This window comes from Simochromis diagramma, unplaced genomic scaffold, assembly GCF_900408965.1.
Source record: "Simochromis diagramma unplaced genomic scaffold, fSimDia1.1 OVJJ01000596.1, whole genome shotgun sequence".
NCBI lineage: Eukaryota > Metazoa > Chordata > Actinopteri > Cichliformes > Cichlidae > Simochromis > Simochromis diagramma.
This window is the reverse complement of record NW_024387245.1, coordinates 22,987,980-23,015,156: the sequence shown is the minus strand read 5'-3', so window position 1 is coordinate 23,015,156 and position 27,177 is coordinate 22,987,980. Positions and strand designations below refer to the sequence as shown.

At 39.6% G+C, this 27,177-nt stretch overlaps 3 protein-coding genes across 3 annotated transcripts in view; 1 reads left to right on the top strand and 2 right to left on the bottom strand.

Moving 5' to 3' along the window:
- Positions 1–4,516: 4,516 nt before the first annotated feature.
- Positions 4,517–13,283, bottom strand: LOC120714221. Its single transcript, XM_040000330.1, has 8 exons — positions 13,191–13,283; positions 12,194–12,412; positions 10,096–10,240; positions 9,925–10,020; positions 6,688–6,832; positions 6,323–6,468; positions 5,541–5,680; positions 4,517–5,185 (listed from the first exon to the last, which is right to left on the bottom strand). The coding sequence occupies exons 2-8, from the start codon at positions 12,291–12,293 to the stop codon at positions 5,037–5,039; spliced, it is 921 nt and encodes a 306-aa protein (XP_039856264.1). The 5' UTR covers positions 12,294–12,412; positions 13,191–13,283; the 3' UTR covers positions 4,517–5,036.
- Positions 13,284–15,157: 1,874 nt separating this feature from the next.
- txnl1 (thioredoxin-like 1) lies at positions 15,158–21,186 on the bottom strand. Its single transcript, XM_040000331.1, has 8 exons — positions 20,893–21,186; positions 19,969–20,065; positions 18,549–18,722; positions 16,989–17,111; positions 16,253–16,322; positions 15,995–16,167; positions 15,505–15,609; positions 15,158–15,425 (listed from the first exon to the last, which is right to left on the bottom strand). Exons 1-8 carry the CDS (start codon positions 20,988–20,990, stop codon positions 15,396–15,398), a joined length of 870 nt encoding a protein of 289 aa, XP_039856265.1. The 5' UTR covers positions 20,991–21,186; the 3' UTR covers positions 15,158–15,395.
- Positions 21,187–24,543: 3,357 nt separating this feature from the next.
- atp8b1 (ATPase phospholipid transporting 8B1) overlaps positions 24,544–27,177 on the top strand; it is a 37,418-nt gene continuing 34,784 nt past the window's right edge. Inside the window, exon 1 of the mRNA XM_040000097.1 lies at positions 24,544–24,779. The gene's annotated coding sequence lies outside the window, so the exon portion shown is untranslated. The remainder of the gene's footprint in view (positions 24,780–27,177) is intronic.

The window sequence follows — 27,177 nt, the reverse complement described above, 5'->3', positions numbered from 1 at the left end:
GCTGACAGCATCATTCTCTGCAAATCCCGGAAAACCCTATGAGATCAAATCAGCTCGTCTGGAACCAACAGACATGTTCAAAGTCACTTCAAACACCTTTCATCCCCATTCTGATGCTCGGTTTGAGTTTCAGGAGGCTTCCTTGACTATGTCTAGATGCCTAAATACATTGAGTTGCTGCCATGTGGTAGATATTTGCATTAATGAGCAGTTGATCAGATGTGCCTAAAAAAGTTGTAGGTGAGTGTACATACACTAGGAAATCATTAACTTATTTACAGATTAAGTTGCATTATTAGCAGGGCTTTAAAAATAAACTGGATAATGCTGAAGTCTGCCAGATTAAATGATATACACAATACACTAAAAATAAATAATAATGTTAAGCAACCAAAACCTTTCATGTATCAAAACATGGAAAGTCAGTCAGTCAGTGTGTTTCTATCCAGTCTCATCGGGCAGTAATATTGTAATCTGTAATGTCTGATTCTGAGCTTTTCCTTTGGAGTTAAAAATCCAAATCAGTGTTTTTCTGTGTGATCTGGATTTATTTATCACTAAAACTGTCCCACACTTAACCGAGAGCTGACACTGGAGGGTGACTGGCCTGAGTTTGGGTGTCACACAGGGGCAAGCAAGTATAGATATTACAATACAAACAGAACTTTTAGAAAGCAATTGACTCGCAGTCCGTTAGACATTAACGTCTCACCAAATTAACAAATACCAGAACTAAGGATCTTTTCTCTATTTTTATTTTATTTTATTTTTTCACATCCACTATTGAATTGAATTGAAATTTTTATTTCAGTCAACAACAACAACAACAACAGATTATAATTTTACATAAAAGTACTCAAACAGTAACCGAAAAAGGAATAGGCTGAAGCCTTATGGCTTATACTTATCCTATCCCTTACCCCCATAGAAATAATCAAATCCTTAACCAAGAAAATAAATAGCATTGATAAATAAGTTGTATAACAGTTTGAAAAGAAATCAATGATAAATCAAGAAATTAAATCAACACAAAAAAAATCTAACAAACCAAATTTCTATAACTTTGTATAATACTAATTTTTAAAATCTTTTAGTTAACTGTTATTTCCTTGTCTCTTACTGCCATGTTGTACCGGAGCAAACACACATCATTCCAGGTTTAGATCAGCATCAGGAACAACAGCAAGCTCCTGCAGTCAGAGGTCGTGGGACGAACACATTTATGTAACTTCATGCTATAAACTCTCATCTTCTTCAGCTTGGCTGCCACAAGCCCAAACAGATTTAGCCTTGTTAAAGTAACGACGAAACAACTGTATTGTCTGTAAGCATGAATCACAGGTCCACAGACTGATGAGTCACTGTATCAAACAAGCACACTCATGTCCTACAACTCCTTGTCTCACAGTGAACCCACTTTTGGTGCCCTGCTCCTGTCACTCGATAAACAGACCTTTTTAAAATTATTTACAATAATTTATAGTAAAATAATATAAATGTCAGACACTGTCCACGACCTAAAGGTTGAAGTCAGGTGTGTTAGTCTGTATTTCACAGAATGATGTAAAATAAGCAATCAGTGAAGTTTGACTTCTTCAGCTTTGTCAAACCTCTTATTTTGTCTTTATTTGAAGCAGCTGTATAAAACCATGATGTCAATGAAGCAGTCATATGCAAGCTGGTATGTTGTATCATGGTGACAGTTTTAGTTCCCACACTGGGTTCACATCTCCAGACTGCAGCAGATTGACGAGATACCAAAAGAGCAGGAAAGCTGAAGAAGAGCTGCGCATCGAACATACCACAGAGAGGTGACACGGTTTAAAAACGGAGTTTACACGATCAACATTTAAATGTATAATGTCAACATCAATGTTTTGTTTTTTGTTTTTTCATGTGTGTGAAAGCTTACAGTCAGGGTTGGTGTGGTTAAGGCTCCTGTTTTCTCTTTTCTTTTCCCTTCAAACCTGAAACACTTCCAGCAGGTGGCAGCACCTCCCTGATCCTGATGCCAAGGAGGCCTCTTCCTGTTAAAAAGGAATTCTTCCTTTTCCTGTTAACATTGTAGTCTGAGCATTGGAGGTCTCTCTCTAATAGTTTTGGGGTCTTTGCCATTGAGATGGCAGTTGTTGTTAACTGGTTTGAATGAATTATTCCTCAGCTCTGTATTCCCTTCATACACATGGGTTTAGGTTGAGGCAATCACAATATTCTGCTTGATATTTGAAAGCAGACTAACGAATATAGGAGCTGCATTTTTACGAACTCCACAGCTGCTCAGCCTGTGTGGGGCAGAAGTGTGTGCTGTGAAAGTGGCTTTGTTCTGAAGAAGGGGGGGGGGGGGGACTTCAAAATCAGGTTTTGGAAGACAACTTCAGGAAAGGCTGGTGGAGAGGCATTTTATCTCCAACCTTTTTAATAATTGGAGGATGTGACAATGGCTGTGGCTACTGCCAAAGTACAAAACACAGGAAATCCCTTATGAGAGACTGGCAGAGATGCCACCCACAGGGACTGAACCAGACATGTTGCACACATGCAGAGTCAGTCGAGCTGGTTCAAGTATTTGTAAAAACTTTACGCTGGAATTAAAAACAACATGGTTTTCTTTCCTGATGAGAAACGGAAGGTTACACCAACTAAACCAGCAATACACTTACCTGGTAAGTGTTGTCTGGCTGATATTGTATGGTAAGTCTTACCATACAATATCAGCCAGACAACATAACACAGGAGTTACCAGGAGACGGAGCGTTGTTGGAAAGATTCACTCAGTCTCTTAAATCTTAACCCCCGCCCACTAAATCAGGGCCTCATTGGGATCACAGCGCAGCCAATCAGAAACAGACTGTACTCACAGACCCGAGTGTATGAATCAAATGTGGATGTGTTAATAGTGAAAAACATTCTAAGCACCAAGGAAAACGCATGTGGATCAAGCTGAGTGGATCAGACAGGAGCAGCCGAACACAAAGAACATAAAGCCCTGCTGAGCCTGATTCTACATGCACTGAAAGAGTCAGGAGACGAGAGGCTGCATTCATTTATTTATTTCAACGTTCAAGGTCAACAAAACTGTAAGTGCTTCAGTAAGAGTTAGTCAAGTTCCACTGTCAAACGTCATCATACTGTACAGTGAGGTTTAGTGCCACAGCATGGATATACATGTACAAAAGCAAATACAAGTGCAATAACAAACAGTCTTAGAATATAAAACATGAATCTAATGCAATGAAGTTTTTCCCCACACATTTAGTATTTTTGGCCGGGTGTTTTGGCATTCTGGTATGACTACAATCTTATTTATTTATTTTAAATTTAAAAAAAAAAAAAAAAAAAAAAAAAAAAAAAAAAGGTTCATGATACCAGGCTAACATCAACTATCTGCAGCCCAAGAAGCTGGAGTTGGAGTTTCTCGCCCTGATTTCAGGACCAGAATCTGTCAGGACAAACAGCCGAACGACACTGAGCATCACCACAACAGTAAACTGTGCAGCGAGCCAGCTGATTCGCAGTAGGGATGGGTATCGTCTAGGTTTAATCTGATACAGGCGCCAAACCGGTACTTTTGAAACTGTGCCAGTGCTTAAACGGTGCTCAAACTGGTGCTTAAAGAATGGAGACCACAAACTTTGTCCAAAAACCTCTTATGTTTTTATTTTTAGCAGTCTCTTTTTTTCTGCAAAATGATAACCAAGTTAGCCTTTGCTGTTGATACAACATACCTCCTTTGGTTGGAACCGGTGCTTAAACAATGGAAAACACAAACTTTGTCCTAAAACCTCTCATGTTTAGCTGTTTTTTTTTTGTAAAAAGATAACAATGTTAGCCTTTTCTGCAGCTATAGGGCATATATGGTATCACTCTATCAAATAAGAAGACAGCCGCATGTAACTACAACGGTGTTTGCTAGTTCACCTTATGTGCATTAATTTAATAACGTGGTTAGCCTACTCAACGTAAATTACACATGAACAACATTAAGCTACTCATGCAGAGAAGAACGGCTGCTGCTGCATCATCTCCCGTCCTCATTTCTGCTACACTGGCAGGGCTAGGGACCAGGACTCTACTCTTTGGGTTTTTGGGTATGTTGCTAACTCCGGGTCTGATAACAGGCACCACACCCGCAGTAGATGTGCTCGGTGTGAGGTCTTGCAGCAAGCTATCAAATACGGTGCATTTCTCGGCTTTTAAAAAAAAACGCTATGCGTTGCCAGGAGTTTCATCAGATTCAAGGTGTTACCTCCTTTGCACAGTATCAGCTTAAAGCACTTGTTGCAGGCTGCTGAGTTTGCATCTTTTGCTGTGAAGTACAGCCAGACTTTTGTCCGCTTCGCCTTGGGCATTTTTAATCTGTAGCTCTGCTCTAAAAGAACGTACGTACCTGGGCCCGCCTACTATCCTTGCAAAGGTCAAATGATTGGATAGAATCTAAAGTGTATGACATCTCAGGAAAAAAAAAAAAAAGCACCAAAATGTGCGCTGCTTTTTGGTCTGGTTACTACCATTTATGTCAGAACCGGTGCCGGTACCCATCCCTATTTAGCAGTGATCGAACTTTCAAAATAAGAGCACAGAGATCATGAAGTCATGGAGTGTGAACTTGTCTCAGTGTCTCAGATGGATAAAAAACAAAAACAAAAGAGAAATCAAAAATGAGCTGGCAATTATACTGAGGGAGCCACTAATAAACCTGCAAACTAAAGTGTGTGAGTGGGGAACACTGAAATACATGAATAAAGTACATTAAGATAAAATTAAGCAGTGTATTAAATAGTTGTAGTAGTTTTTAAAAGAATTTAAAGTATTTTAAAGACTGTATTTCTATTTTCTTCAGTACAGCTGAAGAACAGATAGAAAAGATTTGTGGGTTTCCTGCCTTCCCGTGCAGACTCTTTCTTCCACTGAAGAAATACATTTGTTCCCCATGCTGACAGATAAACTCTGTTTAACATTTAGATCTACCTTCAAACATGACTGTGGAGGTGGTGTGAACATGTAACTCAGTGGGTCTGGGGAGGCACGAGTTTCGTTTAAGAAAGGACCCTGAACGTCCTGCCGTCGAGGGGTGACACCATTAGCCGTGCTGAGCCCGGGGAGTGGAGGGGGCGCCACTTGTTCCTCCAGAGCACCGTGAAGAATCTGGACACGAAAAGGATGCACGCCACGACCAACAGCACAACTGCAGAGAGAAAACAAGCAGGGCAGCTAGTGGTTAGGTTGGCCAAGGCTGGACATTAAATTAACTGAACTCCTCTCTGCCTCTGTTCACTGAATAAACTGATGATTCTTGTGACACAAGTTCATTATATTTGTGTTTCAGGGGTGACAAAAACAAATTCACTATTTTATGAAGTTTACACATTTCTAGTAGTTCATAAGCAGCATTTCAGTGGAGAAAGCAGCTTTTCCATGCATGAAACACCCGTATAATATTCAAATAGAACAGAAACCCCAAACCAAACAAAACATAAAAAAAAAAAAAAATTCTGGCTCATTAATAATCATTATTGATAAATAAGTATTGCTGAACTCACCCATAAAGATGGCGTTTGGAGTGGGATCAGCTGGGTTGAAGTGCTTGTAGACGTTTCCGACCAGAGCCACGATCACCACCGGGTAGATTGTGAGGATGTTGCGCACCCAGCGGTCCAGCACCCAGTTCTCCAGAATGAACCTGCCATCATCAAACAGCTGAGACTGAAGCACAGTGCTCACACAACATTTCACCTCACCTACTATCGCTGCTGTTATAAGAAAGCTCAATATGGACTGCAAAACTTCTTTACTTTGTAAATTCTAAAAACGCTAAACCAAACTGGCTCATATTATCCATCTATGCACCGGCCAATGATCAGTGAAATCCAAACAGAAAAAAAGAAACAGAATACATTACAAGTTTACTGTGTAGCACTATAACAATGTCACACTATTAAGCATTAGTAAGTGGTTAATTCATCATTTTTATATATAAGTGTTTCTGTTTACTGTTGAAACAAACTGTTTGGAGATTCTCTCACAGACTTTTATTCAGTTATGTGTGTCGTTCTTACACCATCAGTGTTTTGGGGTTTTTAGAGTCACAAAAGATGGAGGGAGATCACATAATTTAAGTGGCTTCTTAAGGGTGAATTTTAGGGCAAAGCAAACCTTTGCTTTCGTTTAAAAAAAAGAAAAAAGAAAAAAAAGAAAATCAGATTTAACTGGTGAATCTATATTTGACTTTCTTCTGTCTCCCTGATCATAGAAATTATCTTCAAGGTAATTTCTTGTTAGCTCCCACATCCCTGTGCCTGAACCTCATCCAATCAGAGCTTACCATGCCACCACCTCTGCAAACAGGATGCACAGTGACGCAGTTGCTGCCGTGCTCTTATCCACACCCCACAGGTGGAGAACTAGAGAGAAATTGATCAGAGAGGCGATAGAAGTCCATGTAGTGTAGACAGCCAAACCATTTTGGACCTGAAAAAAAGAAAATGAGACAAACAGTTTCTTACTATTGCCTTTTGGGGACAGAGTTGACACTCATCTAACAAGTATTTGCCCCCTTCCCAATTTCTTTTTTTTAAAAACATATTTGCCATGGGTATTTTAATATAAACATTTGTCTGATGATCTGAAACACTAAAGTGTGACGAATATGTAAAAATCAAAGAAATTTTCACACTGACTGTGTCCTACCAGTACTCTGAGAAAGGTCAGGTCTTTGCGATGGTATGTCTGTAACCAGAGTCCATAGTAATCTGTGGCAAAGCAACAGAAGAACAGAGCGCTGTAGCCGGAAACCGCTATCAGGATTAAAACGACCAAAGACGCCAGAACCATCCTAGAAGACAGAGAAACAGAAAGAAACAATGAATGCAATAAATAGGGGGCAGAAACAGCTCTGTAGGTAGAGCGGTGACCCCCATGATCAGAAGGTTGGGAGTTCAAGTCCACTGAACGGCTACCCTGAGCAAGGTGCTGTCCCTACACACTGCTCCCCAGGCACTGGATTGGTGGCTGCCCACTGCTTAACTGAGTGAATGTGATTAATAAAGTACAGATTATTAAGTCACAAGGTCAGACAGAGCTGATAAAGGGGCAACAATTCCTTTTGTTATTAACTGAATGGTGTGTCCGCATTGTAGTAACTGAACATAATTTACCACAGTGACTTTCAGGCAAACTGAGCTTTCAGTACATAATTGCATGTTCATTATTTGCATATTCATATTATTTATACTGCATTTTGGTCATTCTTATTTCATGCACTACTCATTATTCACAAACTAACATAAATGCTTCCATTCACAAAGATCTCAAAGGATATTTATTTGCCTTTCTGCAGATATGCATAGTCACCTTGATATTTAGCATACTTTGGCACAGCTATCAGTATGATTCTTTGCACATCCATAATAAATCTTAATCACTAAGTGTGGTGTTTTATTGAAACGTGCATGCATACAGTCTGTACATTTCTAATGAGCCTTAAAGGCAATGCCTGTTATGGCCATTGGCCATCTTTAATCTTCATGTTTGAGGACACTTAAATCTCTTTGGATGTTTCTGCCTTTTGTTCTGTTCTCTGTCCAGATGATTCCACACTGCTTCAGTAATGTTGACATCCAGGCTCTAGGCAGGCCAATCTGTGTGTTTTTCCTATTCGGGTATGTTTTTAATCTACTGGGAGTGTGTTTCAGATTCTTTCCATGATGAAAAATCAAGTCGTTGCCAATGACATGATTTTTTTGGATGGTATTACTTGATGGATCAAAATCTGCACATTGTGAACACATTTCTACGTTCACAATTCCATCAATTTGGAAAAGATTCCCAGCACCACCGGCTTAAATGGAGCCCCAAACCATAATAGAGATTACAGGTGGCTGTACACACTCATTGTTATACCTCTCTCCTGTCCTCCTCCATACATATTGATAATGAGCTGAACCAAAAACTTGGATACAAGTTTGGATTTGGATTCACCACTCCATCAGACCAGTTCAGTCTAGTTCTTGTGAAATCTGGCATATGTCATCCTTCTCTTCCTTTCATAAGAATGGCTTCTTGGCAGCCACTTTTCCACTGAGACCATTTCTGATGAGGCTTCAGCAAACAGTGGATGAGTCAACTGAAGGGGTAGATGCATGTGTACTGTGCAAAAGGCTTTTGTCAGTACTGTATGTTTATTGCAAGTACCGCTGTGCCACATGAGAACTAAGAAACGTGAGAACTATTTATTATGTTTTCTTCTCCATGGTGGCTGGAACAGCACTTCATTTCATGCTGCAATGCACTGACTATTGTTTTGTTAGTATTCACAGTATAGGATGATCATCCTAAATTGTCCTGTCTGAATTTTTGTTTGGTCGCCAAGTGTTACAAAGTCCGATACAGAGGAACCACTGTTTTGGAGCCATCATCAAAGATATAACTTCAGTTCTGGCTCAAACGAGTTCCAGTTATTTGCATGACTCAGTCTGGATGAACAGCTCGTCCTACAAGTGCTCGTGCTCTGCTAGTAACACATGTGGAATTTAGGTGTGTCTTTACAGACACACCTGATCTGGAACCATCATTTGTTTTTCCAAGAGCACAACGAGCCAAAACACACCTGCGAGGTCTAACCCACCAGCAGGGTGATGAGAGTGTATCAGATGAACTTGAGTGCAGAGAGACGCACAAGTGAGAAAAAACAAGTGTTCAGCATATGTGAGAACTACTTCAGGAATGTTGAAAAAGCTCCAGTTTACGACCTCATGAAGCTCGTGGAACAATTTAAACCATGTGCTGCTCTTGCTAAACCTTTTTCTCTTTAACTAAACTTTAACTCCAGGGTCCATTCCTTCTTATTATGTCTCTGATACGACCACATGTATAATTTAACAGTCTTGAAGTTTTCAATTTTGTACTGTGCTGCAGAAAAATAGTAAAAACAAATTAAACTCCTAGTAAGCAGAACCCAGCCAGGGTGGAGCCAAAAGCCACAAATGGATAACTGCTGAGGTACATTAGGAAAGACATGCAGTGCTAAATCAAATATGTAGAATAAGATATTCATACTGGATGGGCTGGAGCTCTTGTAAACAGCAGACAATGTATCAGCTGATATTAGCCATCCAACAATAAATCAGTAATGGCATATATGAGCATCTTAAAAGTAAAGGCGAGACAAGAGACACAAAAGTTCAACTACATTATGAGTGTTATGAGTTTGTTCACCACACTCTGCAACTTCCCTGTTAGGAATGCCACAAACACAACAGCTAGCTGCTCCAAGCAGACTCAGGCAGTGTGGAAATGAGTAATCTATGACTTAGTGCAGTGACAACACAAGATCACACCTGTATTGTCATCATATTAAGGTAAGGACTCATTGGGTTTTTAAAATCACAAAATATTGATATTTGCCTAACAAAAAAAATCCTAGATCAATCGGGTTATAGCAGATACACGGTGTGTGCAAGAGACAAATTGAAAGAGAAGCAAAGACAAGAGCACAGGAGACTCTGAGCGGTAACCTGCTGCACATCCTTTCCAGCTCAATCTCTGACTAGGGTGATTAAGAATAGAGATGGAAATGTACTAATGAGTGAAGTGAATGTTGTGAGAAGATGGAAAAGTACTCTGAGGAGTGCATAAATGAAGAAAATAAGAGAGAGAGAAGAGAACAGATGGAAAGTTAGTGATTCATGAATGCATATTTAGTAGGGAGGGTGAAGAGTGAATAGGCAGTCAAGCACTTTGGAGACAAATATAGAGAGACAAGGACATTTATAGAAGAAGGATTATAGATATGTTGGATAAAGGATATTGAATATGGATCTAGGGACTCTGGCGACAGGGTGAGATAAGAGGTGGATGTGGTGACCCGTAAAGGGAGCAGCCAAAGAAGCATAAGAACAGGTAGTAGTAAATAAAATGAAGACATACTCTGCATCCCACAGCAGGAGCCATATAATGTTCAGCACCATGTTGGAGAGCCAGCAAATATGGAAGCCGTAGGGCAGCAGACACTGAGCCCAGGATCTATTAACAGAGAGAGAAATATCAGTTTCATCCTGTGTGTTTAGATTTAGTCCAGCTGTTTTGATGCTAGCTTACCCTCTGCATGTGTATGAAGTGATATAAATCACCATCAGGGTGAGCCAGGTATAGATAACACCCCAGATGGAGAAGGTCCAGCCAGCTGGAGTGATGCCTGTCTCATAGCGGGCTGATACATTTCCTGTAGAAGTATGAAAGGGACCTGGAAAACAGAAAGAGAGAATAAACAAATGTGCACTGGTGGAGTTTGCATTCCAGTTCCAGCTGGTTTGTTTACAGGGGCAACAAAGCAGCAAACACAAAGATGGAAGAAAACTGATGTGATGTGACTAGATGTTACAGGGGGAAATGCAGAAAAACAGAACTACTTCAGCTGGATTAAAGAGAAATGTCTCAGATCAGCAGGGTTACTGCTTACTGACTGATGAACTTCTACCCATCTTTACATCTGAGAAACCCAGTCATGTTACAGACTTGTTTCCAATCAAATGCTTAGTTGCAAAATGTTCCTCCAGTTTTGTTTTTTTTTGGTACCACTTACTTTTCCAAACTTTTATTTACCTGTTCCAACTTTTTGGGACTATGTTTGTTAAATTAGCAACATCTTAAATGCGAAGTAAACTAAAGAAAATCCTCATTTTGTTTGTAGATGTTCCCTTTGAGCCTTTATAACTACTCAAACATAAAGACCTTTATTAAGTAGTAAAATCACTGATAAACAATAAGCTACAACAGAAAAAAACTGACCCTTACTTCGTCATTTTGAAAGCATTACAGAATTCTGAGAACGGCTCTCCTACTTTTTAAAAAGTACCTCACAGGAAAAGATCTTAGGTTAACAGGGAGACAATGTTCAGGTTTATACAACTTCCTAAGTCTTAGTCTTAACTTAAAGCAGATGCAGAGCTGCTGCCATGTCCTGCCACAGTGAGGCTCGAGAGCAGAACAAGGAGTACAAGAGGCCTGCTGCAGTCCAAGATGGAGGAGATTCACTTCAGGAGCAGCTGATTATTATGTTCAGTTATGTGTCAGTCACAAAAAGGCTTGGCAAACACATATGCATTCAATTCATATAACAAAGCGTGTGTTCCTCCTTTTGATGCGTGCGCACATAACAACCTCCTGCCATAAAAAAAATCTAAATCTGTCCTAAACACTGTGACTTCTGGGTGCTCCACTTTCCTCCCACGGTCCAAGGACGTGACTGTAAGAGGCAAGGCTGTGGGTGTCAACATGAATGTGGACGATCGTTTCTCTGTGACGGACTGGTGACCTATGCAGGATCACCTCTCCTAGGTATAAACATCAATGTGTCCTAATTATAAGGACTTCTTTTCGTTTCCATTAATGTAATGCACTTCTATTTTAGAAGGCAGGCTTAAATTTAACGTGTGCGTTTTAAACTACCTCTTTGTCTCAAGCTCACCGTTTCTCTGCTGCAGAGTAGCTCTTACACTTTTTACATGAATCACAGTGCCTGCTGCTCCTAAAAGATCTCTAAAAATAATGACTTAATATCTATCATTACATAAAACAAATTGATCACAGTAAAAACTGTGATTAAAATAGAAAAAAGTGGATACACTGTTACTATTTGCCAGCTCACTGAGGAAGGAAATGAGTCTTATCCATGTGGGAGCCCAGCGGAGCATTTTCTCGGCCACACCCGGAATATATATATAAAAATAAATAAATCACTGTTGGATCTTTCCCGTCCAGCAGAACCAGTGGGCGGAGGGATACCACAGTCACTATTCCTACACTTTACTTAGACTATTTATTAGGATAAAAGTAATATAAACTTCGTACTAATAACTGGTTAATTTGAGCCCCCTCTCATAACTATAACAAACTCTGGGAAGTTTGTGAGCTGTTATTGTTACTCCTGCCAGTTAGCAGTACCAGCTATGTAAATGCGCAGTCCTGGAAATGACGGCTCACTGGTTTGTGTAACATGCGTTGGTGACATAACAGCTGCAGTAAAGAGTTAACAAAACTTCTGAAAACACAGCTTTTGTGAAGGCAGAAAACTAAAACCAGAAATAAAACACTGAGAATGTACCACCGTGTGCAGTTTTAACAGTCTTGCAGTTATATTTTTAATCTTTTTCGAGCTCAGTGAAACTCACTTCTTGAACAGCGATATTTCACCTACCTTTGCCCGCTCCGGCCAAAGCGTTAAAGACTAAAACGGCAACAAAAACCACCGCACACAGGATTATGACGAGAATCCGCAGAATATTGACGTCCTTCATTTTGTCTTTCTCGCTGCTTCGTGCCTCGGTGTGTCCTCTTCAACTGTCAGGGAGCAGCGGACGGAGCTAAACGGACCCAAACGTGACGCCTTCACGTGCTCCACGTAAACGCCCACAGCCTTAGAAGGGAAAAGGAGAAGAAGAAATGCAAATGTGTTGTGCTCACGTTTCAACACAGGTAAACCTTGAGTTATATATTCATGTAAATGTTATCGATAAGTTAAACTAAAGTAACTGCATCGTAGTATAATATATAATTACATATATAAGAACTTGCAGTGTAATGGCGTCCTCTTCAGGCAGACCGTGAACATAATACAGCTTATTTAATGCAGTCTGTTGAGCATGTTTCACAACTTAATTGAAGTGTAAAAGTTGTTCAACAACATTTTTAGATACATAGTGTGACACATAGTGTCCGTTGAACTGGTTGAAAATAGCGAGTTTCCCCCCTCATATTTACATCCCATCATACAACAAATAACGTTTATTGATTTTGTTCTGATACGCTTAGTCAGAGGTATGGTGCAAGGTTGCGCATCTGCTCACATCATTCACAATCTGCCTAACCTGAACAGTATTTCCATCAGCACGTTGGAGGAAACAGTAACAAAACAGTGGGCTCTGCACATATTAGTAATTACATTAAACAGCGAAAACAATAAGTAAACAACTGCAAACTTCTAAATATAAATCTGTTTAAAAGAACAATTCCTGGCATTAGCATTAGTTGAGAACAGATTTGTAATATGATTTGAATATAAATTAAAAGATATAAATGAACTTAAGAGCTTTTTAAAGAATGAATAGATGGTAAATCGAGGTAATGTTTGAGTCTACCCCTCTGTCTGTCTCTAGCCCACTGTAGCTCTGCTGAACAGAGCCGCTCTTACTCACCACACTAAATGTTTGGCAGGGAGCAGTTCTAGAAAAAGCTGCAGGTTTATAATCGGTCCTTTTGAGTCCCCTTTTATAACCGAGCACCACGGGGAAGTTAGTGTCTCACGCCAGTTACCAGAAGCAGCTACGTAACAAATGCGTAGTCCTGGAAATGACAGCTCATTGCTTTGTGTAACATAGCTAGGTGACATAACAGCTGCAGTACGCGGTTATAAAAGCTATGAAAATACAGTTTTTGTGAAAATGCATCTTTTAGTGATGTTCGCCACATTCCCACTGAGTTCCTGTTAAGGGCTCGAGCCCCTAGTGTCCAGTCATTCCAGTATCCATGTGTGTGGGCACTGAGTCGTGTTGTCATGAACTATCCCACTACTGCTAGCGTCGCCCTGAGGCAACAAACCACATTTCCATGTCTCACGCTGGCCCTTCAAAATAAACAAACTTTTTTTTCTTCAAATAATGCTACGAGGCACATCTCTTTCCAATAAAATGATGAGTTGAAGGTGGCGACTTTAAGTTGGGGGGGGGCTTTCTGCAAGATGAGACATCTCCATTAGGAGGTAAGATAAAGATCACTATTTTACATGTTTATAGTGAAATAAATGTATATAAAAATACTTTGTGCATTAATATGTTAAGAAGTATATTTGATTGTTTGTTCTACTTTTTGAAATGTATTTATACAGTAAAACTGTTAATTTTCACTTGTTGCCTGAAGGCAACACTGTGTAGTTAGCCTAATTTTTTTTCAGGCAATATAATGCATTAGCATATGTGTGTAGAGATGTGTTTGTGTGCATTTATATGATCATAGTCAATGTTTTTTTACTTTTACTTTACTTTTTCTTTGAGGGACACTTAGGCAGTCAGGGGTCAGTTGGTAAAGTAATTGTGTGTGTGTGACGTGTATTACTTATCGTTGTCGGGACACAAATCTGTTTACACACTCACATTGTGAGGTCTCGCTTACTTTATGGGGACAAACTGCAAGGTAAATCATTACATTTTAGGGTGAAGGCTTGAGTCAGGGTTAGGTTCAGGCAGGGACTTGTGATGTGTAGGCTCAGAATAAGTCTCCAGGAAATGAATGTAAGTTAATGTAATGTCCCCAAAAGTGATGGAAACACATCGTGTGTGTGTGTGTGTGTGTGCATGGGGTTAGGGTCAAATGTTGGATGTACTTTGGTGTTTTATTGTTCTGTGAAATGTTTACATTGTTTATTTGTTCATCCTTGTTGTACTAATAAAACATATTATAGAATAACTTGTTTGACTACCCTTGTCACACAGTGTTGCCTTGAAGCAACAAACCAAAATAAGTAAAAAAAAATTACATATAAAAACACAAGGAAACATCAGAAATCAGTTTCTAGCAGATGATCAGCAACTGGTTCATTTGTGCTGCCATGTGCAGTTAGCTTCTTCAGCCAGTAGGTGTGAATCATGTCTGGCTCTGGTGCTGTCCAACTCTTCATATTTAATACGATCTGTCTGTCTGCACAGGTCTGTCTGCACTGAGGACACCTGTAGGTTTCAGTCTGATCCTTTTCATCCCAGTAGCTTTTAATACAGTTCATACAGTAGTTGTGTCCACAGGGAATAGTCACCGGGTCCTTCAGGAGAAACACTCAAACATATTGAACATCAGAATTTGTTCTGATCCAAACAAATAGTTAGCGCTGACATTTCACCTCTCAGAAACACGGAGTGCAAGAAACTTTACCACCGAGAGGAAAGAGCAAGTGGATTTTCAGGTCATGGCTGATACCTGTGAGAGGAATAGTTTGAGTGGTGATAAAACTGAAAGCACATTTTGTTTTCCATTTTTCAGGTTGCAGCTTGTCATGCATCAGTAAACCAATACCATTTGTTCTGACTCAATAATAGTGAATAATAGTATAACCTTCCAGCAGCCATGTCTTCGTGGTGTTACTACTACTAAAAGAAATCAAGACTGACGCACGTGCCTTTGAAAAAGGATCGTGTTTTATTTACAGAGGTTCCATCAGAATTAAAATACAAATGATTTATAGACTCCACAGGTGGAGCATTCATTCAGAGCTCGAGGAGGACAGTTGGAGGCCCTGTGTGTTTGTGTGTGTTTGTATGTGAGCATCATGTGTGTGACAGCTTTGGCAGAGAGGGGGAAAGTCCTTGGATGCATCTTCAGCCTCCTCCTCATCCTCCCCTTCGTTCTCCTGCTCAGTGACTCTCGCCTTTCTTCCCTACGACCTGCGTGGGGACAAAACATGGGTGAGTGTCAAACACTGCTCTACACAAATGAGCACAGGCTGCTGCAGCTGCTCCTCACCCTTTTGAAATCGTTCATGTTAGTGGCCTGCACCGGAGTGCCTATGAATGTCAGGTAGTTGATTTTTGTCGTCTCCTCGTCTCCTTGGTTTGACTTAATGAACAACTGAAGGGGAAAAAAAACAAGAAAATGCATTTAACAATTCAACAAAAACACACAAAAAATGTTTTTCTTTAACTGTTCATTGATTCTGCCAGCGTGCAATGTGTCCATAGGGCGACCCTTCCCAAGCTTCTTCTCCAAATTCCTCCAAGAGGAAAGTCTTTTTCCTATAACTCACAATTTTGGTGACCATCCCACAAATAAACCTCTAAAAGCTTTTCCCCCCAGCTACAGGATTTACTTCTATTGTATATACTTGAGCATTTTTGCCGTTTGCATCACGGCCTCTTCTGCTGCTCATTAACAACCTTCTTAAAATACATTTCTAATGCATTAAGATCTAACCGCAGTAATGTTTCAGAGGTACTGTTGGTAGTCGGGTCCTTACTGTAACACTCTGTACGTTCTGAAACTTGACGTAGCGCAGAGGAATTAAACCGTCTTCTTTGTAATCTTCCTCAGACAGCTCCAGAGTCTGAGTGGCTTCGCTCCGCTCTGCGTCGTCGAACCCCATCGACCGAGGGAGATTGATAAACACCTTCACCACCTTAGGGGCTTGGGCTGACAGAGAGTGAAAAATAAAGAAAAATCAGCGCCTCCAGATACTCCAGAGGCTGTGATTAATGTCAGCAGGAGAAACACTCACCAAAGTCTGAGGACAGTAGTTTCATAGAGAAGAGCTTCACAGGCTGATTGAAGGCGATCGTTATCAACAACTGGACAAGATTTAAAAAGGAAAACATCCATCAGGTTGATGCTCCACATATAACAAAGTTTATTAAGGAGGTAAACAGAATGAGAGCAGACTAAGGGTTTCAGTTAGTTTTAGCTTTGTTTCAGTTTCCTGAACAAACCTGAGAGTTTCAGGGATTTGTTAAATCAATAAATATAATCAGCAAAGCCTCTCGTGCTGGTTATGTTGTCTGAAATGAAGATATTTGTTGTATATTTTTGTTTCATTTTTTAAACGCACAATATGTTTTAGCTAGTTTACATTCCTGTTTAAAAGTGTCATGAACATAAAGAGAAAAAAATCTAAATTCAGGGTCATTAAAACCATATGCTAAAAATTTCTCTCTTGAGTATTCAGGAGACAAATATTAGAAAGAATAAGAAAAAACGATTATCAGGAACACCACTTTAAAAGTATCATGATTACCCAGATATTTCATATGAAGATAAACCCCTGAAAATGTATCGTCACATTTTAAGAGGTCCAAACAAATTAAACATGTTTTTAAGAGACAACTCATCTATTAGGCATTCTCAATGTGAAACCAGCTTCTTTGAGGAAATAACATCCAGGCTGAGCGGGGTACTGATTTCGTGAGAACTTTAAACTTGTAATGTTTAAACTTCCCGCATGAAGCGAATAATCGAACCTGTTCATCGCAGTCAGACTCCAGGTAGGACGAGTCTTTGATCAAACAGTTGTCGAAGCCGCAGTCGTCGCTCTCGTTGAGGCACTCGCAACCGGCTTTGTTCACAAAAGGCATGAGGTCCATCTGAAACACAGCAGAGGAGGCAAACTCATTCATTCAGTTCAAACTTCGTGTACGGCTCGATATTTATGAAGCTGGATTCATGTGTGTACTGCAGCAGGTTTACATGCACATTTGTTTAACCTTTTCATTCATCTGTGGCAAAGCTTACACGTGTTTTCACACAGAGTTGGGCTATTTATGGTATTTTTCTATCATTTTTTACTGAATCAGAGAGTATTACTGTCAAATCAGTGCTTACATTGGTTTAGTACAGAGTATGGCTGGATGATGTTTAGTTTTTGAAACATATGAGTGGATTATCGAGATAAAATTAGACAGTATTATTAATGGTGACATGATGTGGTGGTGATTCATCTGAACACTAACTCAAACTTTAAAGGTACATCTTAACTTATAATATCATAAGTGGCAACAGGTGACAAAGTTCAGCCGCTGTGAAGAAAGAAAGCTGACAAAACAATGCTTTTTATCACAGATAACAGTTTGTTGGCCTGTTTTTGTGTGGACTTTGTATTTTATAACTTTATCTTTTATTCAAACTTAACTATTAAAACACAGAAGTTACACATTAAGACAAAATAATTAACTTGTTTAGGAAGCAGTGGACGAAACAGCTCCTGTGTCAGGTGAGGTAAAACACACATTTTTGTCAATAGTCTGGTGGTTTAGCAGTGACTTCAGTTCCTTGTTGGAAAGAGCTGCCAGCACTGGAAATAGTGAAAATGTTATGCTGTCTGCTTGGGGGCGTGGCCCACTGCCATCTACCACAAATAACACACCAACACTGATGAGAACCCTCAGTAAAGCCTTAAGAGTACTAAAAAATGTAAGAATGTCTTATTGGGTTTGATGAAAATTGACATAAGAACTATTAAATATGAACTTTAATGGCATTTTATTTTAATTAAAGTTCATTTTTAAAAAACAATGCTATCCGACATGCTGCTTTTCTAAATAATACCACAATAAATATATATTTTACACTGAAAAAATACAGAAATATGGGACAACTGGATTGACTCACACCTTTATTGGTAGTCAAGTTGGCTCATGATGCACTGGTCCAACTTTTTCAAATGCTGATGTAGAGTACTGATCAATAATCACAGTGAGAAATAGCTTTATTTTTCACTGTGAGGAAGAGACTGTGAACCATTCTTTAAACCAGGCTCAGCTTAAACAGCTTTTCTAACTTTGTAAAATAACTCAGGAGAAATGTAAATATAGGGGAACGTACTGAGCTGGCATTCGTAAGCAAAAGCACATCCCTAAAGGAGACAATGACTAATGACCTTTTCCCTAACTTCGTGACTGCTGTCTTCAACTAGCAATAAATGCACAGATTATTTCTTTATTTGAACACTGCTGATGGCCAGCGGACAATCCAGTTGTCCTCTCATCAGCAATCGAAAGCCATCAGGAACATTATCCACTCACATATCCCTTAGGAATGTCGGAGTCCTCGCTATTTCCAGGGTCGTTCTCTGTGTGCTGTTTGATCTTCTCCTCCAGACCTGCAGCGTCTGCCCCTTGGTACTGATCGACCCGCACCCGGTTCCTGAAGAACAGGAACGTTGGTGTCGCTGAGATGTTGTTGGCTGCGGCCGTTGCCTGAGGAAATTAGAAAAAATATATATTTAAAATTCAGAATATAATCAGACTTTAGTGCAACTAAACTTGCCTGTTTGGGTCTCACTATTGACCGGCACCACACATGTCTATTATTTCATAACCCCCGACAGAAGCATACATTTCTGCTGCTCTGACTCAGTCTGCAGAGGATGATGATGACGACTTCAGGGATTGTGGACGATCAGTAATATTGTCAGTTAGGTCACAGTTAAGTTTGAGCTTGTTTCCCATTAATAGACGAAAATCAATATTCATAGTAAATTTGGTCTGCTTCCCACACCCTCCCCCTTTTGTTTTTGTTTTTTGTATTAATTTCATGAAACCATAGAAATCAACCATCAGTATGACAATTGTTTGACTTATAGGCCACCAATGTATCTCATCTGGGCTGAAATTTGGAACCTTTTAAATTTTTTTGTAGCCTTTTTGAGCCCTCGTGACTTCATAAGTGCAGGAGACATCCCAATTAAACTTTCAAGGTTGAAAAACACGACACAAAGTATGTGGTACAACTGCTCTGTGGGCTACTCTTGCTTGTGTTGTTGTAGATCCGTCAGCTGGCCATGGAGAATAGCAAAGAGTGTTAAAAAGAATGAGTCCTTATAAATCTCCCATAGATGCCATTTTTTCCCAGTCTTTCTTATTGTTCAATCAAGAACTCTGACCTTAACTAAGGCAAGTTAAGGCCAACCTGAAGTTCTTTGGATGGTGTTCTGGAGTAATTTTGCTGTGCTGGCCACTCCTGAGAAAGTTCAGCACTGTTCCAGGTTTTCTCCATTTGTGGATAACAGCTCTCACTGGAGTCACAAAGCTTTCGAGGTGGCTTTTTATCCTTTTCGGACTGACAGACGTCATTGACTCTGTTTCTCAGCAGTTCTTGAGTTTCTTTAGCTTGTGGCATGATGTCTTGCTTTTTGAGATCTTTTATCTTACTTCACTTTGCCAGACAGGTTCTATTTACATGTCTTGACTCATCAGGTCTGACAGTAATTCAGCCTGGGTGTGGCTAATGAAAATGAACTCAGCTTTCCAAAAAATGTGGCTAATCCCACTTAATAAAGGGGGCAATTACTTTTTCACACAAGGCTATGTAAGTTTGGGTGGCTGTATTTACTCATATTTTTACTCATTTTGTAGAGAAAAAATACAGTGCTTTTTCACAGCACTGTATTTTTCTTGTTTCAGGACTGCACAGGATGTCAACAACGTGGTGAATCAGACTCACCTGACAGACGTGAACATCTACTTCGAGGAAGACGACCTGTGGGTATTTGTTACTCAACATGTTGAAAGCTGGAGCTATTCTGATGCATGGCCGGCACCTGAGGAGGAAGGACAGAGCGGGTTAGCGGTCAATTCTAGTCTCACGATGGATCAGTGCATCAATTGTTGCAGTACTTGTCCTGCAAGATGTGATGAAAATCTGCCACACACAATAACACTGCTCAGTGAAGCTAATACAAGCTTAACGTACTCCTTTATTTATTATAATATCATAAAAACCTTTAGTAGAATGTAAACTAATAAATGAATTACAAGTTTTAATGTTGGTCTAAACTTTTCATTTAGACCTTTTTGCTGCTGTTGTGGGTACGTGAGTTTACCCTCAGGACAAGAACCTAGCATTATCATCATTTAATGTGTCCCAAACGAAAGACATAACCTTTAACTTTAGATACTTTAAACTGATTATCATCACTATTGATCTGCTGTCTTTTCAACAGCTTAACAGGCCTATAGATCAATCAAAGCCTCTTACAATCAGAGTGTACATAAAATCACACAAAGACCTGAAAACCCGCACGTAACAGATCATTTGTTATGCTAGTGGTAGTAGTTCTGCTTTTCATGAGGACAATTCTACAGTAGAGCTCATTCTATTTAATCAGCCAGCTCACTCACACACCTCAGCAGCCAAGTTGCTGTAATACTGCCGTGTCATTGTAAGCAGCAGCGCTAGTGAGCTAACGCCTAGCTCACTGCTAGCATAACGCTAGCATGCCGGCCGTAATTACAATACAATAAACGCTGCCGGTGAGAGAAATATTCAGCTCATGTCACCTCCTCAAAGCAGCTAAGCGACTATCCCTGAATGTTTCTCAGTCATATCCCGAAACTAAGGATTAAGTCTCGAGGGGCCTGAGCTTACCCGGCCATTGTGAACTTCACCACGGCGAGCCTGGAGCCGGCGGCGGCTAGCTCCGGCTGGAAGTCCGGGTCGCTCCCGATCACTTTAACGCCTACCATGGTGCAGTGTGCTGCTGCGATGTGAGGCGGTTACCCGGGTGGTGTTCAGAGCGAACAAACAGGGCAACCTAACAAATATACGGTGTTTTGTTTTTAGCCTTCTGTCGGTGTGTTAGCCGACTAGCCGTCCGGTTCCGAGCCACACACTACAGTTACAGTGCGTTGCTCCAGGATGTGACTCCTGATTGGCTACTACACAACCGGAAAGGTAGGGCTTTCTTCTTCGTCCTCGCCGAGTCAGTGTCCGTACGTTATATTGGCCTCAACAGGTTAAAGAACGAACAACAAAAATCTTAATTTTTAGGGGGAAAGGAGTGCAAACCAAATCAAATCAAACGCTGGTCTCATAAATCTTACAAATTCCGTAAAGCATAAATAAATAAATGAACGAATGAATGAATGAATAAAGGACAAAAAAGGAAAATGTGCTTTTTGATCCAAACCTCACATGTTGCAAATTTCATTTACTTCTCACCACTGAGTTTTGTAGAGAAAATAATGGACTGCTCCATAAATTTAGCTAACTATATATGCAGTGCAAAATGAAAAATAACATGGCCATTAATGCAATAAATAAATAAAATTAAATCCACACACATACATACAATACATTAATTAAATTGAAAATAAAAGAAAAAGAAAAATTAATGAAATCAAAAGGCAAAGTACATGAACAATAAAGAAACAATGGACAAATGAAGAACATGAAAAATGAAATAATTAAGAAAAGACAATTAGAAAAAAGAAAATTCATCACAACACACTTTACAGACTCATAAATGCTAACATTATTATTAGTAGTAGGCCTATTAATATCATCATCATTATTATTATTATTATTATGATCTCAGATATGTTGCAGTTTTTACCATTTTTTAGGCACTTTTAGGCCTTCATAGTAAATAGTAGGTCGGGTGTTATACATATACAAATAAAAATAAACATCATTATAATGAGTATTTGTAGAAGAGCTGAGCCTCATATTAAACCGATCAAAAAAGATTTATGATTGACAGGGAAATAAAGCACATACATTTGATCTTTAAATATTTTTTATACTTGCTAATCTGTAGAATCTCTTTAGGTGTCACTGTTGTACAACAACGGAAGAGAAAATCAGCGCTGGCAAAGTATTTTGATAACATAAAAAGGCACCAGAAGCATCGGCAGCATGTAAACTCTCAGATTAAGAAAAAATAAATATTAAGATATTGTTAAACACAGCTTTTGGTGTAATGCTGCCCCATTACACTTTCCCATGGAATTGCACTGGGTTTTAAGAATTGAGAGTTAGAGTGACACAGTGACTTAGGCTTTAAATCAAAGCTAAACATACAGTGCATCTCACTGAAACTCCAAAATCACATTACATTAATGGTTAATGTAACAGTTAATGTTCAATAGATGCCTTTAGAGTGAAATAAATGAAGTATAACACAATTATTACGATGTGCTGACAGAGAAACTATTTTTACAGATCAATCAGAGCCTTCTCTTTAATTTTTGTGGTAAATAGGAAGTTTAAAAAAAATCATGTACAGAATCACCAGCCAAATCTGATAAAATCACCTAACATTTGCAGTTTGATTCAGAAATTACACTTCTTCCACGCCTCTCTCTTTTAATGTCTCTGTTATTATTAATTTAAAGGATGACTGTACAGTGAATGGTATTTGTAGTTTTCTAACCTGCCAAAAAGTCTTTCACCGGTGCTCAAGACTCTTGCACAGTAATGGTAAATGGTCTGTATTTGTATAGCGCTTTACTTGGTCCTAAGGACCCCAAAGCGCTTTACACTATACACAATCATCCACCCATTCACATACACATACACATACATACAGCCGCCCTGGGGCGCACTGACAGAGGCGAGGCTGCCGGACACTGGCGCCACCGGGCCCTCTGACCACCATCAGTAGGCAACGGGTGAAGTGTCTTGCCCAAGGACACAACGACTGTTGGAGCCGGGGCTCGAACTGGCAACCTTCCGATTACAAGACGAACGCCCAACTCTTGAGCCACGATCGCCCCATAATGCCACTTCCTGTTTGAATCTTTGGATCTTATCAAACTCAAAAATTATAAAGCAGTCTAATTGTCTTGTAGATACTGGATGATTAAGCAATACAGAAATATGTATATGGGTGTGTCAGTGTGCTGCCTCATAATGTTTCACAAAATTAGAAAAAGTTCAATAAAGGCATTCACTGAGTTTTTGTAGGTTTGTATTTTCTAATCAGTTTTTATTGTAATTTTGATTTGAATTTGTGGATTGTTGTTTGAAAATGTTTATTTTAAAAGTATTTTTCATTATGTTTTTCAAACTAACATCACTGTTAGTTTTAGTCTTTTTAATTATTATGGTATAGAGAACATGTAAAAGGCTCAAGATTTAGGAAACTCAGACTCAATTTATCGTCTAAACTCACAATAAAACCACAGACATCAGTTTTCACTGAAGAACCTCATCAGGCTTTGACAACTAAAAAATACTGAAAATACTAAAACTAAGGACATTTCTTTTAAAAGGACATTTTATTTTGGTTGTTTGTTTCACATCAAATTTTAATTGTAATTGTAATTGTAATGAACTATAATAAGTTTGGGTATCGTCATGTAAATATAAACTGCCAACAAATATTTGATTGAGAAGCAATGATTGTGGCAAGCTAGGTTTCATCGGCCTGAAGCACACCTGCTTGCTCACAATGCCGGCTTACCTCATTTGTCTAACATTAAAGTATAATGTTGGACCTGCTTTGATACATGACTGCTTGGACTGACTTTAAGCTGCTACTATATGAGCTTCCCTGTCATCAGATCATTTGAAGAGGGACCTGCTGCTGTTTCTAAAATGAAGGGCCATGTGTGTCATGCTGTAGTGCTGACTCATTTTGATATTGGCCATTGCAGGCTTGCTAAGGCCCCACCCCTCATTAGGGTTCTGGATAGTCTTTAGAAGTAAGCGGATCGATCAGGACATCGATGCCAATGCTGGTATTGGTATAAGATTGATACCAGTGTGATAGGACTGATACGTCGTTTTTTTACCTATTTTTGTCTTGACTGTCGTGTCTGTTTAATTTATAGCGTGCAGCACATTTAAATAACACAACATTAGTCCTCTTTGTAAACGTAAATGTGGCAGGTACGTTTACATTACAGGTTTTCAAAAAAAAAAAACCTGCATTAAAAGTTGAAAGTTGTGTTTTGTTGTGTAGTTATTGTGGGAAGTAAAACTCCCTGTGATTTAGTGGTTATTAAAATGTGTTCAGAATTTGCAACTTGACAAACATTCATCACACAAATGATAAAGGTAAAAAACATTGGCATTGGTATTGGTTTTACCACCACTGTGCACAGCACCAGTGGTCTGCCCCACTTTTCCCCACTACAAAGACCCCGATAAGACCCCCCGACACGTTTCATCATATATCCAGGCAGGTAGCATCGTCCTTTGAGCCACCACATGGTCTAATTAGAAATTCAATTAGACGCCTTTACCTGTCCGTCGCGTGACCAGAACACCTCCGCGCCCACTTCCGCAGCTGCAGCCTGCCCCCTAAACGCGTCGTTTTCAGTTGTTATTATCGGGACAGGAGGAGAGACCGGTCCGGCAGGTTTGTGTGGACTAAACCAGGTGAGGCAGCGGGAGAAGAAGGGCGGGGAGCCGCTGCCTGAGACTGCACAATCAGGAAGAAGCTGACAACATGGTGCGGTGACAGAGCGCTCCGGACACCGACTGAGAGCAGGATTCACCTTTTTAATACTATTCTGACGAGGAAACGAGTAAGTCGAGCTAAAATATAGACGTATAAGCGTTGCTTTGAGTACTTTGCTGTTTGTGAGGTTTGTAAGTGTTAAAGATTGGGCATAAACCAGAGTTTCCCCTGGGCGGCTCACCTTTCCTCTGTTGTCGGTTAAAGTTTCCCACTGAAAACTCCTCAATGATCGCGAATGTTTTGAAATAAGGGTCTTTTTGTCATGTTCAAGAAGAGGTTAACTTTAAAGTCTCTACTGCATATTTTAGCGGAAACACTGCTTTAGGCTACTTACAAAAATGATTTTAAAAAGCTGCTGGTTCTGTTTGAATGATGTCTGAATTGTTTCCAAATTTCTGGGTAGTAACAATTACTTTTACGTTTCTTTTGTTTCCTGTGAAGGAAGGCTACACGTTAGAAACTCCCAAGTCAGTATCATTCAACAATTTACAACTTCAAAAATGATCATAACATGATGATCCATTAGGAGGAATTTCCCTAACAGGATCCAGTTGCTCTCAAGTTGAATCTCTCTGGAATCTGAGTGGGGTTGGATATATTCAGTACTTCTATATTTTTATATACCTTAATGTGTTCCCTAGATTTAAAATAAGCAAATAAATAAAATTAAGCCCCATGGGCATGAAAACATGGGCATCACCTGTCTCGTCACAATCACATTCTTCTTCCTGGTTGAAATCAGATAAATTTGAAGCTTGCTGTGGATTATTCTGCCTGCTGTGGCTCACGTCCGTGCTTTTCTCTGGCCCACGTTTGGCCTTCACTAACACTTTTAATGAGGTTTGAGTGGTGCAGTCTCAGCTTTGCCACAAGCCCACATTGTATGGGACAAAGGTCCTGACATTTGGGCCACACCTGTGCCATACAACACATACCAGCGCCTTACCTGAGCTGTGAGTCACCAAAAGTAGCTGCAATTAGGACCAAATACAGTCTGGATTGTGTTTGGATGGGTGACATGTCTTTGTTATGGTATTTCAATGTGGTATCAAATTGTATTCATGTTACATTTGTGATACCCAGACCAACTTGGAGGGCTGGTAAAAGTGGCTGTGTTCCACAATAAATACCAGAATAACTAAGACAAATCACAGCTGCGAAAATTATCATACGTTTTCCATTCCTCGTGTTTCTGTCTTCGTTCAGTGTCTGAGGTAAATGGACATGTGTATTGAACAGATGTGTCCAAAAAAAAAACAAAACCCAGTGTATTGCATTTAAAAAATATCTTTTATGTGCTTCCAATGAAATATTTTGCTTTTGCTCAAGTTTGGGAACTCTGATTAAAATCCATAAGAATAATGAAACTTGACTGAGGTGAATTCCAGAATTTGGCTGTCACAGAAGACAGAAAAATTAAGCACTTAACTTAAACATCACATCCTCATTTTACGGCTGTATTAAAAACTGATTTTAAAATCTGGGTTTTCAGCACGTGTTTACTCTGAAGAATGTAGATTGTAAAATGAAAGGGGGATTACCAAGTGGACTGAGTACATTTATACTTCATCCTGGTGTTGTGGGCAACTCTGTATCTCTTTTCTTTGTTTACCTGTTTACACTATTGTTCTTATTTTTATTGTATTTGTATCTACATGGTAAACAATCAATGACGTCACTTAACTGGACCGAGCCCATGCAAGGTTAATGTAGACAAGCACAAAACTAAAGCCCAGCTATACGGATGCATTGTGTGATTATAAAACCCAAGGCTTTGGATAGATGCACATCAGCTGTGACGAGGGCTGGCACTACACTCACTAAACTGGCATCTGAGCTACATATGCATATAACTGACAGTGGCTCAACAGGCTCAGTCCCACGTGTGGTTAGATGTAACAACCCAGCGTTTTTAGTGTGCAGAGGATACATATTGTTTAATTTTGGAGTGTGACTTTTGAATGACTTGAAGGTTATTTATTCAAACAATGAATTAATAATAATACTTTATTTATTTATTATTATTATCCCTGTGTCCCTTCTAGGCCTCCATATAGATTTTAGTTGTGTTGAAGCCACCCCATTTCCTTCTTTATAACTTGCGTAACCTCTCCATGCTGCAAACTTCTCACGGTCTAACATTTGATAGTAAAAAAAGTGGAGCCCTTTACATATGGCTACTATATAAACACGTCTTGTCTGCAGTTAAAACACTGTGATCCAAGCCTGGACACCCTCAATTGTGGCTACTGTTGTATTTGTGAACACAGTGGCGGCTGGTGGGTACACCCATCCCAGCCAGCCTGGATGTTTTTTCCATAAACACGCAAGGAAGTTTTTCCTCAGCAGACGCAGCAAGTTGGAGTCTCTTTGATTAGGGAAATATTCGTACTTCTTATGGAAATGCCTGACCTTCAAAGCACAGACAGAGAATTTGAATCGTGACTTGAGAGGCAAATGGACAG

Bases quoted from the DNA above. Each gene is read 5' to 3' on its own strand.
- LOC120714221 (XM_040000330.1), bottom strand. From the start codon at position 12,293: ATGAAGGACGTCAATATTCTGCGGATTCTCGTCATAATCCTGTGTGCG. The intron at 6,833-9,924 runs GTATGTCTTCAT...TCTGTCTTCTAG, and splicing joins CTCCTGCTGTGGGATGCAGA to GATGGTTCTGGCGTCTTTGG. The intron at 5,681-6,322 runs GTAAGCTCTGAT...TGATGATGGCAG, and splicing joins TTTGCAGAGGTGGTGGCATG to GTTCATTCTGGAGAACTGGG.
- txnl1 (XM_040000331.1), bottom strand. From the start codon at position 20,990: ATGGTAGGCGTTAAAGTGATCGGGAGCGACCCGGACTTCCAGCCGGAG. The intron at 20,066-20,892 runs GTAAGCTCAGGC...CTTCCTCCTCAG, and splicing joins GTGAAGTTCACAATGGCCGG to GTGCCGGCCATGCATCAGAA. The intron at 17,112-18,548 runs GTGAGTGGATAA...GCTGTGTTTCAG, and splicing joins CCGACATTCCTAAGGGATAT to ATGGACCTCATGCCTTTTGT.